We start from the raw sequence: 16,119 nt of genomic DNA on the forward strand, positions 1-16,119 counted from the left end.
TGATCAGTACTCTTTCCTTCACTTCTCATATCCAATCCATCAGCATGTTTTGTGTACTCTACCCCAAAATGTATCTCAAGTCTGCCCACATCCCTCCATTGCTACAGTTCCTACCTTAGTCTATGCCACAGTTTCTATCCTCCTAACTTGTTTCTCTGCTTCTACCCTTGCCCCTACAAACAATGCACTATACAGAGCCAGAGAACTATAGGTGTCTATGCCACATCCTTTCTTCCTAAGTAATGAGAAGCTGATTCTATTCCATGAGGCAAGGGACCCAATCAAAAGACTAAACCTCTCAGCTTCCTGAGCAGCTACATGTGACTAAATTCTGGCCAGTAAGATGTTAACAGAAATGTCACATCCTGAAGCTGACATCACTGAAAGGTGTATCTCTCTTGTCTTTCTTCCCTTCCTCTCTCCTCTACTTAGAATATGAATGTGATTACAGCAGTTCCAGCTATACCACGGAAGCCCAGTCCTGAGGAAGGCAGAACAGGAGGACAAAATGAGTCTTAGATCACCAATAATTGGTGACAACTGCCATACCAGCCAGGAAGTCCCATGGACTTCTTTCACCAGAGAGAAAAAGTTTACTTTGGAGCATCAATTTGCCACTGTTACTTTGGGTTTTTTTTTGTTCAACAAAATCCAACTGAATGGCTCTCTGAACTTGGACCTACCTTATGGTGACATGGCCAAACACATCATGAAGGTCAGAATCATGGGTAAATACAGCACCTGTTATGGTGTCTCCCTCAGGAGGATGGAGAAGGAATTTAAAAAGACAGCACACCAAGTACACATGCTCCTTCTGTGGCAAAACTAAGATGAAAAAAAACGAGCTGTGGGCATCTGACACTATGGTTCTTGCATGGAAACAGTAGCTAGTGGTGCCTGGACCTACCACCACTTCTTCCATCACAGTGAAGTGGGCCATAAGTGGATGAAAGGAATTCAGAGACCAGTAGAAGTTCCACCATTTGAAACATCACTAGCCTATAATAGGTTAACTTATGTAACAACAACAAGATCCAACTGGATGAATAAATGGTCTTTTGAATGCATAATTTGGGAATCACTCCCCCACTTAAAATTCTTCAATGGATTCCAATTGTCCTTAGAACAAATTCTACACTGGCTGCAAGGACCTGAGTGAACTGGCTGCAACCAGTCCATGTTCCCACCGACATCATTCACCTTTTCATCTCCTATACTTCTACTACACTGTCCTCTCACAATTGTTTCCTCTACCTGGAAAAGCTCTTTGCCTCAACCTCCATATACTGGCTAAATTTCACCTTTCTGGCATTTTCTCAGACGCCTCCCTGTCCACCTCTGTAAAGAAGATCTGTTATTCTCTATCACAACATTCTGTTTCCCTAAGAATGTTTAATTTATCTCATTTGTTTACTAAGGCCACCTTCAGTTAATCGTTCTTATTAACCAATTAATTTCCTTTGAAGTACTCATCATAATCTGTAATTACATTTATGAACTTATATCTACTCTGTGTAGATACAAGCTCTGGGTGTCTGCTTATATCTGTCTCCTCATTAGGGTATAAGCTCTTTACCAGGAGGGATCTCATCTGTGCTGTTCACTCATGCATCCCCATTGAATGAGAATTCCCCACTTTGAATTCCCCTCTAGAATGAAGGATGTTCATGGATAATGTTCTGCATTATAAATGAGGTTGAAGAGGTAACCACATGTCAAATTATCATGGTCTTTGTAAATCATGCTTAAGAGTGGATTTCTAGGAAAAGCAAAATAAGATCACTATAAAATAACAGTTTGGGGATCCCTGGGTTGCTTAGCGGTTTAGCATCTGCCTTTGGCCCAGGGCGTGATCCTTGGAGTCCCGGGATCAAGTCCCACATCAGGCTCCCCGCATGGAGCCTGCTTCTCCCTATGCCTGTGTCTCTGCCTTTCTCTGTGTGTATCTCTCATAAATAAATTTTTTAAAAAAATTGTGCCCACTAGAGCTGCAAAAACCTTAAAAATCTAACACCAAATGTTGAAAAAAACGAAAAGAATAGGAGATTTTATGTTGTTACTAGGGATATAGACTGGTCCAAAAACTTTGAAAAATAATTTGCCATTATCTTACCTATGGCCCACATATTCCTAATTATAGATTAAAAACATATATATAGGGGGACACCTGGGTGGCACAGTTAGTTCAGTGTCCAACTCTTGGTTTCAGCTAGGGTCATGATCTGAGTCATGAGATCAAGCCATGTGTTGGACTCTGTGCCTGGGGCAGAGTCTGCTTGGGACTCTTCCTCTTCCTCTGCCCCTCCCTGCTGCTCTCTCTCTCTCTCTCTCTCTCAAATAAATAAATAAATAAATAAATCTTTAAATATATATATATAGAGAGAGAGGCGCCTGGGTGGATCATTTGGTTAAGTGTCAGACTTTTGATTTCAGCTCGGGTCATGATCTCAGTGTTGTAAGATGAAGCCCTGCATCAGACTCTGCACTCAGTGGGAGTTGCTTGAGATTCTTTTCCTCTCCCTTTCCCTCTGCTCCTTCCCCTACTCACACACCTGCACTAGATCTTTCTCAAATAAATTAATCTTTAAAAATAATAATAATAAACACATATACATACATATATATAGTATCAGGTACAAAAAAGCTAACTAAAATGGACTACATGTATTTTTTTTCACTTTTATAAAGCTCAAAAATAAGTGAAACAAATAATATACTGTTTAGGTAAAACACATATATATTAACACTACATAAACAGGAAAAAATACAAAAAAAGAATTGAGATAGTGGTTACCTATAAAGGCAAATGGTTCTCAACTAGAGGCAAGTTTGCTCCTCCAGGAGGCACTTGGTAATGACTAGAGACATTTCTGTTTATCATGACTTGCAGGGTACTACTGGTATCTAGTGCACAGAAGCTAGGGATGCTGTTAAATGTCCCATAATGTGTAAGACAACCCCCCCATCACATTATTGCTATTTTGGACCAAGTAATTCTTTGTTCTAGAGATTTTCCTTATACTCTGTATCATGTTTAGCAACATGCTTCACAAAATCCTGGCTGTAACACACAAAAATGTCTCCAGACATTGCCAAAAAACCCCTGTGGAAGCCAGATTACTCCCTGTTCAAACCACTGCTCTCAAAGGAGCAGGGGACGAGAACAAGGAAAAACAGACAGGTGGTTTCACCAGCATGGGTAATGTTTACAGCTGTTCATTTTGGATTTTTCAAACCAGAATAGAGAGCCAAAGAGGGGATTCCTTTGCAAAGGTTTCTGTTCATATTTACTAACTGCAATTCTTCTCCTGAGTTTAACTTTTGCTATGCATCAGCAGGCATTGAAGTCTGAAAGCTAGATACTATAGCTATGGTTCAGACTTCTTTCAGAAAAGAAAACAATGATCGACTGCAAACTATAGAGATCCAACTGTAAGACATTAGAATTCCAAGAGTCCTTGACAAATATTACAATATTATCTACCTGGATGGATAGTATCCACCAGGAGATTATCAGGTTTTTGCTTTTTTTTCTGTCTTATTGTTGGTTTCAGGACTCAGATGTAATCATATGAAGAAACAAAACCAAGGGACGCCTGGGTAGCTCAGCGGTTGAGTACCTGCCTTTGGCTCAGGGCGTGATCCCGGACTCACGGGTTCAAGTCCCACATCGGGCTCCTTGCATAGACAAGAAGCCCACTTCTCCCTCTTCCTGTGTCTCTGCTTTTCTCTATGTCTTATGTCTCTCATGAATAAATAAATAAAAATAAAATCTTAAAAAAAAAAAAAAACAAAACCAAAAGGCATTTTATTAATCTCACCCTGGTATCTTCACTGATATAACCACACATGACTTTCTCATTCTTGACCCACAGCTCACCAGCCTGTGCCCTGAAAAACACACACACACACGAGTTATTACAAGTCTTATATAAAACACAAAGAAACAGGGATGACTTCAGGGTGGCTCACTGTACTCTGATACTTATCCCCAAATGACCTGCCCAGTTATAAATTTCCTTCCAGAGAGAATGTCATGAACAGATTATACAACATAAAGAATTCTCAGAGGGTATTGTTATACAACATAAAGAATTCTCAGAGTGTATTGAATTTTGAATTTGTATGACATTCTTAATCTGGGAGTCCATAGGCAACATGCAAGTCTCAGAAAGGGCTTCAGGAATCCATGAATCCTCTGAAACCGTGCAAAGTTTTCCAGGCAGAGAATTACAGTTTTTGTCAAATCCCAAAGGGTCCATGTCACAAAAACAGGAAGGATTGACAAACAATTTTGCTAATCCTAGTTTTGATATGATGATTTTCAACGGAAATAAAATCCATCTTAATATCAGGATTAGAAGACAAGCAGTCAAGAGGAATGTAGGGCCAGAGTCCCTATTCAATGGAGGCCATTCTGTGGAAAAATTCTCATGGCAACTTGATATTACACTTTGGGGGCTTAATGTCTTTTCTTCTGAAATTTATTAAGGGCATAAAATGAATAGCACAGTTCAAAGAGCAGAGCCTTCTGAGCTGACCAGCCTTGACTGGAACTAGTCTCGGCAGGAATCTCAGTTCTGAGGGTCATTTAACTAGCTGAATGGTCATAGGGAAATAACTCTGAGGCCCAGCACCCTTATCTTTAAAAAAGGAAATAATGAAATCCACTTTATAGAGCTGTCCTAAGAATTAAACCAGATACTGTGGAGAAATTGTTCGGGACAGTGCTGGGATAGAAGGTTCTAGAGCTAAGAGTACTAGCAGCTATTTGTATTAAGAGTATTAGTGAAAAAAAAAAAAAAAGAGTATTAGTGGCTACTTATATTAGCAAGAACTGTAACAATGGTAAATATTAATACAAAATGCTATCCTGGAGAGGGGTAGCTGTTATCTGAGGACCTTGTAATCATCCCTCAACCAACCACTCAAGCCCTTCTCTTCTAGCAACCCCAATGCAAATTCCTGCCTGGCCCTAAGCAATCAGTCCTCATAAAAAAGAAGAAAAGATAAAATCAAAGCAAGGAAAATGCCGTGTACCATGAGTCACAGCTCAGACTACCTGAGAAACACTGGACAATCAGTCAGCCTTCCTGGCCCTCCCTCCTATCTGTAAAATGAAGAAAGCTGGACCAAGCCCATATTTTGTTTTGCTTTTAAATATGCTTCCCAGCTCTGCTTTCACCAAAAGTGCTACCTCTTGGTACTCCTTTGCCCAAGTGTGTCTGTGAGTGGACAACTCCAACAAGCTTAACTGAGAAGAGACTTCTGTTTCTTTAACATAAGGAAGGATTCAATGTTCCCATGATCTCTGAGTTCTATTAGCACAAAGTACTCTGCATACAGGCCACTAAATACCAGATTATACTGACCTCTAAAATGAGCTCATTGTTACCACACTAACGTACCAATTTCTGCTAGTATGTACAAAGTAGTGTTAGAAAATCTGAGCTTAAATTAGCATCTCCACTGTCTGTGGAGGTCAAGCCACAATCTTTCTGAGCCAGTTTTTTAAAAAGCAGTAAATGTGGTTAATAAGAACCCTGCCCCATCCATCTTCTACAGCTCTTGGGAAGACCCAGTGAGATATTGTAAATGAGAGGATTTGGTGAACTGTGAACCAGTTATTATTCCAACGTAAATGGTTCTTTATAAAACACACAATCACAGAAAATGCCATCTTAACCTTTGCTCCTAAACCTAAAATCTGCCCTTACCCAAATGGGAACTGAGAATGGCCCTGAGGTAGCTTCTCCTCTCTTTTCTGGTGGTTCAAGGGAAGAAAAACTACCAGTGACAGATTCAAAATATCCATCCTCCAGGACAAAGCCCAAGAGTGCACATGGCTCCCTGCATGAAAGGCAGAATGGGGGACACCTGGGTGACTCAGTGGTTGGGCATCTGCCTTTGGCTCAGGTGGTAATCCTGGGGTCCTGGGAATGAGTCCCACATTAGGCTCCCCGCAGGGAGCCTGCTTCTCCCTCTGCCTAGGTCTTTGCCTCTCTGTCTCTCATGAGTAAAAAATAAAATCTTAAAAAAAAAAAGAGGCAGAAAGACACACTGCCAAGCCCTGAGGATGAAGGAGGAAACCTGATGGGTACTAGTCCTTGATTTATGTAGGAGTGTGGGCAGGGCATTTCTTCTCCCTTTTCTATGGAGCAAGCTGTTGTGGGTCAGTGATCTCCACTACCCTTTACAGCTAAATTTCATATTCTGTGAATACAAAGTTAAAAAAAATGCAAAATATAATACCTGTAGTGTTATCTGCATAACACACCTTGAATAAACCTAAATGTCCAACAATGGCAGACAAGCTAAGTAAATTATTATGTATCCAGACAACAGAATATCATGGCACCATTAAAATCATGTTTACAAGGAGTTTTAACTTCACAAATGCTTATAAGCTTTTAAGTGGAAACAAAGGATACAAGATGGTACACACTATCGTCTATGTAAAAATACATGCATGTATGCATAATTTATGAATAATTTTAAAAATATATAAAAAGGGTGCCTGACTCAGATGACAGAGCATGTGACTCTTCATCTCTGGGTTGCGAGTTCAGGCCCCACTTTAGGCATGGAGGTTACTTAATTTTCAAAAATTTCAAAAAAGAAAAGAAAATACTGAAAGGTTACACTAAAATTTAATAGTAGTTATCTGTACACAGTTGGCTTATATTCCATTGTAAGTTTTCTTCTTTTTTTTTAAAGATTTTATTTATTTATTAGAGACAGGGAGAGAGGGAGAGGGAGAGGGAGGGAGGGAGAGAGAAGAGAGAGGAGAGAGGAGAGAGGGAGAAGCAGGCTCCATGCAGGGAGCCCGACGTGGGACTCGATCCCGGGTCTCCAGGATCACGCCCTGGGCTGAAGGTGGCGCTAAACTGCTAAGCCACCAGGGCTACCCCAGCTTTCTTCTTTTTTAAAAAAGATTTTGTTTATTTGAGAGGGAGTATGTGAGCATGCGGGGAGGGGTGGCTGTGCAGAGGGAGAGGCAAACTTCCTGCTGAGCTGGGATCAGAGCCTGAGGAGAAGGCAGATGCGTAACTGCTGAGCCACCCAGGTGCCCCAAGTTTTCTTCTTTATACTCTATTACCCAAATGTCTTATTTTTTTTTCAAATAATGAAAATAGAGTTTTTGGGTTTTTTTTTTTTTTAACAATATATAAAATCATGTATACATATTATCTCAAGTCAAAGTGGGGAGGGTAGAGAGGAAGACAGAATATTTTGGCAGAACTGTGTCAAAATGTTAATACTGGCTGATTCTGAGTAGAAATATTGTTTATTTTTTCTGCTTCTTTATTCTATTTTGCAAACTGCCTACCTAGAGCAAGTAATACTCAGTATATGCCCAATATCTAGCACATGATAAACAAGTGGTACTTGGTACTAATTCTATAATTAGGAAAGACATTTTAAGAGAATGGCCACCACAGAATCCGACTCAAGTCAGAGAAGATCCCAGAAGATCTCTGAGGTATGGAAGATCTAGCAGGAAAATACCCAAACTGGGTATATTAATGGGCTCTAACTGTGACTCTCCACACAAGTCTGTCTTCTGGACAGCTGAGAAGTCAGGGCCAGAAATTATTCAGTGCTGCTTCCTCTGGAGTGTGAGTCAGAAAAAAAAATTTTTTTTTAAGTAAAAAAAGAAACCTTAGCTAGTCAGTAGTCCCAAAACTCTATCTGGAAAAAAATGAGATCTCTTCATGATGAGATCAAATAAACAAGGTTTCTATGTTTTAAAAAAACAAAATGCTATTATTTAGGAGATAAGATTTTAGTGCAATATTTTTCTTTTAAAATTTTAATATTTTTAAATTTTTAATATTTTTAAAAATACAACTGCAGGGTTTATTTTTAACTTTTTTTTTAAAGATTTTATTTATTTATTCATGAGAGGCACAGAGAGAGAGACACAGACATAACAGAGGGAGAAGCAGGCTCCCCTCAGGGAGCCCAATGTGGGACTCAATCCTGAACTCCAGGATCACGTCCTGAGCCAAAAGCAGAGCTCAACCGCTGAGCCATTCAGGCATCACTAACATTTTGAAGAATATTTTGGGAATTTATTCAGAGAAAATCAAAATGTTTATATTTGAAGGAAAAATGATGTTTTAAAGGCAAGATTTCAAGGTAATGAAACTCTCATATATTCTTAAGTATTAACTAAATTACTGGGTAAAGAGGCTAAATTACAGAAAAATTCAATAATTATGACTTTATGTAAATAATGACTATCTTTTGTTACGTGAGGTCCACAGCATCTTTTCTTTCTTTCTTTCTTTTTTTAATTTGCATGCCTCCTTGTAGGAAAGAAAGTGACTTTTGATCCAGTGTAGGAAGACTATAAATAAGCCTTCCAGAGAAATAGTAAGACTGTGGTTTACATTTAACCATGAATGAGCAAAATATTAGGACATATCTTTAAAGTCTAAACTTTAACCCTGATGTTATATCAGGGTTTTCATTTCTATGTCTGGCACCATGTGGATATGGGCACTTGCAGAGAAAAACAAGAAATTTAAGAATGAAAGGTATCTGAGTGGGTTTCTAAACAAGGGCTCAGCTAACTATAGCCTGCCAAATCCAGCCCATCTCCTATTTTTATGTGGCCAACAGCTAGAATGGATTTTATATTTTTAAATGTCGAAAAAAAAAAAAGAAGAAGAATTTGTAACAGAGACCTAAGACCCATGTGGCCCAAAGTGTGAAATATTTACTCTCTGGTCCTTTACAGAAAAAGATTTTAAACCAACCATTTCATTTTGCAGAGGAGTAGACTCAGAGTCCCCCTGACCTGTCCAACTCACCCTGCTAATCACTGGTAGTGCAGGAGTAGATTATAGGTTTTCTGACTCCTGGCCAACCACTTTGGAGAGACTATGTTATACTGGAAAGTATGAATCTAGTTTGCATTTCTCGTTTTGCTCAAGGCTTAGTCACTTCTTGGGCTGTGCTTTAAAATATTTTGCTAAGATTTTTCAAAGACTCTTGACCTTCCAATTTTTGAACTATCCCCTTTTTGGGAAAAAAAAAATTAATCCTTTATCCTTTCTTCTCGTTAGGACCAGTAGTTCAGACCAATCAAATAGCCCTAATTGATGAAATGTTTTTTACAGACAGGATTCTGGCTAATAAAGGTAGAAGAAATGACTTCATTAGAATATCATCATCTTGCAACAATTATCAATTGGTGAAACCATTAAGTGAAAAGTTGATAGGGAACTTTTAGTGGACCAGACTACCTCACCAGAACCCACTGGTCAATCCTGGTGCTATTAAAAGTGAGTCAACCAGGGGCATCTGGGTGGCTCAGTTGGTTAAGTATCTGACTCTTGATTCCAGCTCAGGTCCTAGTCTCTGTCTTGGGATCTTGCCCCACACTGGGATCCACATTCAGCACAGAATCTGCTTGAGAGTCTCTCTTGCTCTCCCTCTGGCCCTCCCCCTACTTGTTGGCACTCTCTCTAAAATAAATAAATAAAATCTTTTTTTAAAAAAAGAAATGAGTTAACCAAATGTAAACATGCTTGTGTTATACATGATAAATTTCAGGAAAAAAACTTTCTTCTAAGGAGAAGAATTTTTCATTATATACCTTTTTGCACTGTTTGAAGGCTTTACTCTGTAGACATTGTCCTTTTTGAATTAAAAGAAATTTCATTTTATTCTCTTCTTTATAAACGGAATTTTAGGAGTAATTTTAATAAATCAAGGGCAGTGCAATATGGTTAAAAAGGCAGCAAATCAGGAACTACTGTGCTAGTCATTTTGTCTCTACAAGTTTGTTTCTTCATCTGTGAAGTGAAAAGGTCTGATTAATTATATTTATCTCCAGCTTTTTCTAGTTCTAAAATTATGAGGCTACACCTCCTTTGTTACAGAATACCATGCAGCTTCAGCAACTTCCACTCGCCTTAAAACCACTATAGGGGTAGCCCTAGTGGCTCAGCAGTTTAGCACCACCTTCAGCCCGGGGCGTGATCCTGGAGACCTGGGATCGAATCCTGCATCAGGCTCCCTGCATGGAGCCTGCTTCTCCCTCTGCCTGTGTCTCTGCCACCGCCACCCCCCGCCCCGTGTTTCTCATAAATAAATAAAATCTTTAAAAAAAAAAAAAATCTACTATAGTGCATTTTTGGGTTTTTTGGTTTGTTTTAGCAACAGCAATCTAACCTTTTAAGCTTTGGTGCATTTTATTATATGGATATCCCATGCCTCAAATGCCATATGTAGCCCAGTTACTGCACTAGATCCTACTCCCAGGTACTAGTTGAGAAGTCAATAGTGATGTAATATCTACCTGATGCCAGCAAATTCCACCTTCTGAGTGATATAGGCACATGTGCTGACCTAAAGGAAGATAGAGAGGCAGAGAATATGAGATTCAACAATACATCAAGGCCATAAAAGGTTACAAAGAAAGTCTCCTGCCTTTTTCATTTCTTCTAACAACCCAAGGTTCAATTAACATGGGAGTAATAGATTTACCCCATAAGCAAACCTGCTGGGGCAGGAATAACAGTAGGTTCTTAAGACTGTGACAAGTATAGACAATAAAGACCAAGTGGAAAATAAGTGCCCACTTTCATTAACACACTTATCTTCACATACGTTTACATACGTATCTTTATTTACATACTTAATTACAGAACATTTATTTCTCATTTTAGTTCTCATTTTCTAGAATGGAGCCCTCCCCTATCCAATAAAAAATGAGCAAACATTTTTTTCTGAAAATATTCCCTGTATGGAAATTCTACCTATAATTTGTTGCTTTATCATGCTCAAAATGCCCAATAAGAATTTTCAGCACCAGGTCACAATTAACAGATCATTTTAAGTAGAAAATGTTAATTCAAAATAAATAAATCAGGAAAATGGGAGGAGAGTACAGCAAAAAGCAGTCTAACTGGGAAGCGACAAGATCTGGGTCAACCTGGTGTCAACCACTGACTATAATTTTTTTAGTCTTGGGTAATCGCTGTCCTCTCAATCGCAGTTTTCACACCTATAAGTTAAGGGTAATAAATACCTGTCCATGGGGAGGTGACATGAACATATGAAAGCTAAAGTTCCATTCAACTGTAAAATAACAATTTCCCATTCGAATAAAAAGTGTGGAGTAAAAACCTATAAACAAGCAAAACAAAGCTCAGGAAAAAAAAGAAAAATTACAAAGAGAATGGAAGAAGATACACAAAGGGTTTACCATAATTATCTGTGATACTGGAATTAGAAATGATTTTATACCCTCTCCCTACTAAATCTCTACAAGGAACATAAATTATTCAACATAATAGGAAAAGTAACATACTTTCTTTTTTTTTAAACACATCTTACCAAACTTTTCTTTAATCGCCACATATCCCCACGGCCAATATATTGATCCTTAAAGGTTAATTCCACTAGGTCAAGGGTCACATCCTAAAAGGGATAATCAAACATACCTCTCTGTGTTACTCTGCCACACTTCATAGGCTTAAGATAATGTACACTCAGCATGAAGAAATCTTTAAGCAAACGAGAAAACTACTGGAAGAATATCTGATAACACAACACTAACAAAGCACGTCATCCTCCCAGAAAAGGCTTTTGAGTACAGATGATAAGTCTACAACAGATGCTACAGCAGCTGGATCATGAGTAAGTGCAAAGAGTACCAAAGAAATAATTATGCATTTAGTCTTAATTCTGGCACATGCACAGGACATTGAAATCTGTGCTTTATTTTCCCAGATAATGTCAATGATATATTTTAGACAATGATTTTTAACCTATTATAGCATCATTTCTCATTCCAGAAAAAAAAAAATGAGGACACACAGAGAAATTATAGCATCTTAATAGAAAATTTTACACTGACCTTGACATATACATACATATATATGTATATAGTTTTTTAGGAAAGCTTTTTAAAAAAAGGGTGAGGGCTTTAAACGCAACCTATAGAATACCTAGAATCTAAGTGACCTATATGTGACTACATATTTAATAGTTCAACACTATACTTAAATAACTCATTCCTTTTTTAAAAAGATTTTTATTTTTTTAAATTTTTTTAAAAAATTTTTAAAGATTTTATTTATTCATTCATGAGAGACAGAGAGAGAGAGAGAGGCAGAGACACAGGCAGAGGGAGAAGCAGGCTCCATGCAGGGAGCCTGACGTGGGACTTGATCCTGGGTCTCCAGGATCACGCCCTGAGCTGAAGGCGGCGCTAAACCGCTGAGCCACTGGGCTGCCCAATAACTCATTTTTTCCTTAGAGACCTAATCTTTTAGGAATGGTATTAATCATTCCCAAAAGAAAATCTGGGTGGCTCAGTGATTGAGCATCTGCCTTCGGCTCAGGGCATGATCCCGAGATCCTGGATCTAGTCCCACATTGGAAGCAGGGAGTTCTGCTTCTCCCTCTGCCTGTGTCTCTGTCTCTTTCTCTCTCTCTCTCTCATGAATAAATAAATAAAATCTTAAAAAAAGAACAAACACCTCATTCCCCAAAGATATTCAAGTCCAGAACAAAGACATACCTTAGGGTCTACTACATTCACGTAAACATCTTGATAAGGTCTTAGTCGAAACACTTGAGTCACAGTCTGGTCCACACTAATAGTTTCTGAAAGAAAAGAAATCTGGATCAGATAACATATTCTGAAAAAAGCAGGTAAATATATTCTAATCTATAAACACTCAGTCATTTGACAAGCAACACAATGATCTTTGACTATGGGCAAGAAACACTCTCTGCCTTCCAGCATCTTAAAGCTTAGAATGCTCTGCTTTTTAGGTGAAACAAGCAGGTGAAATAAGACCTGACCCTTCAGCAATTAAAAAATAAGACAGAAAGAGGAAAAATAAAGAAATTAAGGAGCAACATAAAAAAGAACTGTAAAAATTCAGAAGAGGAAGGAGACCGTTTCTCATTTGGAATGAAAGTAGCTGAGTTACTTTTCAATGGGCCCTTACATCTGGTAAGTAAGAAACATACCAGATGGCAGGAGATAATGTGGTGAGGGTAAGGAGGAAACCCTTAGGACTCGGATTTTATAAAATGCTTCCCCATCATACTGAATTATAAAAGCTGTGGACATCATAATCCTTTAAAGCGAATCAGATTTTTTCTTCTTTTAAGCACTATTTAAGGAATTACCTTATTTGCTATCAATTAACATTTTGGTTCCTTGATAGCATGGTACACTCATTAAAAGGAAAAAAAAAAAAAAAGAAAGGGTCAGATCCAGGATGAGTAAGTAGAATGGCTGTTCTGGCTCCTCAACTCCTGACGTCAGGAAAGCCAATTCACCTTGTTGAGACCAAGTTCCCTCCCACAATCAAAAGTTGTGTGGGAAGATAAAAAGAAAGAGACATTACAAAAAGCTCCCAGTACAGTGCCTTGCATTTGTGATAGGTCATCATGAAATGTTTCTTTATCCTCCCTCACCCAGAGCAGGTACTTAACAAACATCTTGTGAAAAAAAAAAAAATACAGTATTTAGGAAAGCATGCTTTGCCAATAATTTTTCTTTTCTTTTCTTTTCTTTTTTTTTTTTTTTTTTGAGTTAAGTATAAAGCTTCACCTGTTCAGGTTAAATTTGCTTCTGACAATAAAGATGGTTTTTCTTCAGTGCCCTCAGGATGCTGACAAATGAGATTCCTTTGCAGTTTTGATATCTGACAATCTTTTTTAGGGGAAATTTGACAAAGAAAGAAGTACTATGTCCTCATTCCCTGAAATTATGAAGAGACGCTCCTTACAGTTTCTGGAACAGTTTCTCTAAGTGTGAAAATAAAACAGTAGAGAAGAGAAATGGAATTCCTACCTTTCTGTAGATCTTCCTTAAGTGACTTGACCTGCAAAAGCAGAGGGCTGGGGGAGAAACCAACAAAGAGATAGGATGCCATAAGTGGTAATTAACCAACTTTCTTCACCCCCCACAAAAGGCAAACAGATCCCTCTGGACATACTGTTACCTATAACACAAGTGGGGAAGGGGAGTTCCCTTAGAAACAAAGAAACTCTCCACTTGTCCTCCTGGAAATAGATAAATGCTACACAATTTTTCAAAGAGTTGTCATCTTGATTTTAAAAACAAAAAGAATAGGCTTTTAAAAAGATTATTGGTTTATTAAAACCTAGAGGGCTAGGAACAGTTTTATGTAAAGGCTATCCTGCCTTGCAAGCCCCTTAAACAAAATATTTGAAACAGGACGCTGCCCCGGTAGTTCTCTTGATTCTAATGAGATGTTTACCTGTATTCATCATTGGGGTGAGCAATCTCCACAATGTCTCCAAGCTTGATGTGAGGAAACACTTTAGGGTTCATGACTAGCTCATCATCTGAAAGACAATTCAGTAATCTCAAGCAGAAAACAGACTCACTTGGGCGACAGGCTGTGGTACATACATTCTCATGTTAGGTCCTCGTGACCTCATGAGGTTGGTATTAGCATCCCATCTCAAGGATGAGGTTCAATTTTAAATTGCAATTCAGATGAACTAAAGCATTCACACGGGGGCACAAAGCTAGCAAGTAGCTGAGTGGGGCAGTGGTTCAGGGACCTTTGTCTTCAGAGCCCATGCTATTTCTACTACCATCCCACTGATCACAGGGAAAAAGAAGCCCCTTGCTCTCTGGAAATTAAACCTTCATGATTAACACTTTACTTCCTCAAATTATCACATACCTAGCATATACCAGGAACAAAATAGTTTGAGTCTCACAAATGCAGCACAATTCCTTATACTTCTACAGTGTTCAAAGAATTTCCAAAGATGCTCACAATAAATCTTTGGATCTAACAGAAGTAAAGAAATGACCTAGGTGATAAAGTGACTTGCCTAAGGATAAACAGCTAATAACAGTAGAGCCAGGACTGATAACTAGTCCAAGGTTTCTTCCGCCTAAAGCCCATCACCTCTCATATGTCATAAAACAAAACAAAACAAAAACCACAAGCCAAGTAAATGCCCTAGATTTTGAAATGCAACACTTGATCAGGGAAAAACTTTGGATATCAGTTCACATTAGAGTCCAATGAGACTCTTAAAATACAGGGAGGACATAGCTTCATATATTTATATAACCCTACCTACCCTTACTGGAGTTGGGAAAAACTCACGTATTATAATAAACTCAGAATCATAAAGAGGGAGTGATTTTTTTTTTTTTAAGATTTTATTTATCAGGGCACCTGGGTGGTTCAGTTGGCTAAGCATCTGCTTTTGGCTCAGATCATGATCCCAGGGTCCTGGGATCGAGCCCCATGTCAGGCTCCCTACACAGCAGAGAGCCTGCTTCTCCCTTTCCTCCCTACTCATGCTCTCTCTCACTATCTCTATCTCAAACAAATAAATAAAATCTTAAAAAATAATTTACGTAAAAAAATAATTTATGTATTTATTTGAGAGACAGCACAAGCAGGGAAGGGGCAGAGGAAGAAGCAGACTCCCTGCTGAGCAGGGAGCACAACATGGGGTTTGATTCCAGGACCCTGGGATCATGATCTGAGCCGAAGACAGACGTTTAACCAACTGAGCCACCCAGGCACCCCAAAATGGAGTGACTTTTTTTTTCTGTTTTAATTTTGAGGAAAAGATATGGCCTTTAATTATGCTAAAACATGACAAGTAAATATATCTAAATTTCAAATATAATCAAACCCAACAAAAATTCAGCCTAGTCAAGCAAAGCACTGGGTTAATCCCACATTTTATTTGGTATATTGCTTTCATTGACAGTTTTATGCCAAATCCTCTGTGATGCATTGCCCTACCTTTTGTAGTCTGAATTAAAATCCCTGAGAACAAATTCCACCGTTTCATTTTATCATTTCCTTTTTTGGATGTCTGTCTCATCAGGCTAAAAGCTCCTTAGGGGGCACCTGGGTGGCTCAGTCAGTTAAGTGTCTGCCTTCAGCACAGGTCATAACCCCAAAGCCCTGGGATCAAGCCCCACATCAGGCTCCCTGCTCAAAAGGGAGCCTGCTTCTCCTTCTCCTTCTGCCACTCTGCCTGTTTGTGCTGTCAAATAAATAAAAATCTTAAAAAAAAAAAAAAACTCCTTAGGGACAAGGGACCTTGTCATATTCATAATCTTTATATATATCA

General features: G+C 38.6%; 1 protein-coding gene across 9 annotated transcripts in view; it reads right to left on the reverse strand.

The window, feature by feature from the left end:
* DEPDC5 (DEP domain containing 5, GATOR1 subcomplex subunit) overlaps positions 1 to 16,119 on the reverse strand; it is a 128,459-nt gene that overhangs the window by 109,948 nt on the left and 2,392 nt on the right. For all 9 annotated transcript variants that reach the window (XR_005983785.1, XM_041729006.1, XM_041729011.1 and 6 more), the window contains exons 3-8: positions 14,262 to 14,349; positions 13,832 to 13,878; positions 12,542 to 12,627; positions 11,353 to 11,436; positions 10,313 to 10,362; positions 3,822 to 3,891 (exon numbers count right to left, since the gene is read on the reverse strand). Coding sequence is in view for 8 of the 9 variants with exons in the window: in XM_041729006.1 (XP_041584940.1) it covers positions 3,822 to 3,891; positions 10,313 to 10,362; positions 11,353 to 11,436; positions 12,542 to 12,627; positions 13,832 to 13,878; positions 14,262 to 14,349 (425 nt within the window). In the remaining variant the exon portion in view is untranslated. The remainder of the gene's footprint in view (positions 1 to 3,821; positions 3,892 to 10,312; positions 10,363 to 11,352; positions 11,437 to 12,541; positions 12,628 to 13,831; positions 13,879 to 14,261; positions 14,350 to 16,119) is intronic.

The sequence above is a fragment of the Vulpes lagopus genome, chromosome 14 (assembly GCF_018345385.1).
Source record: "Vulpes lagopus strain Blue_001 chromosome 14, ASM1834538v1, whole genome shotgun sequence".
In the NCBI taxonomy this organism is placed as follows: domain Eukaryota; kingdom Metazoa; phylum Chordata; class Mammalia; order Carnivora; family Canidae; genus Vulpes; species Vulpes lagopus.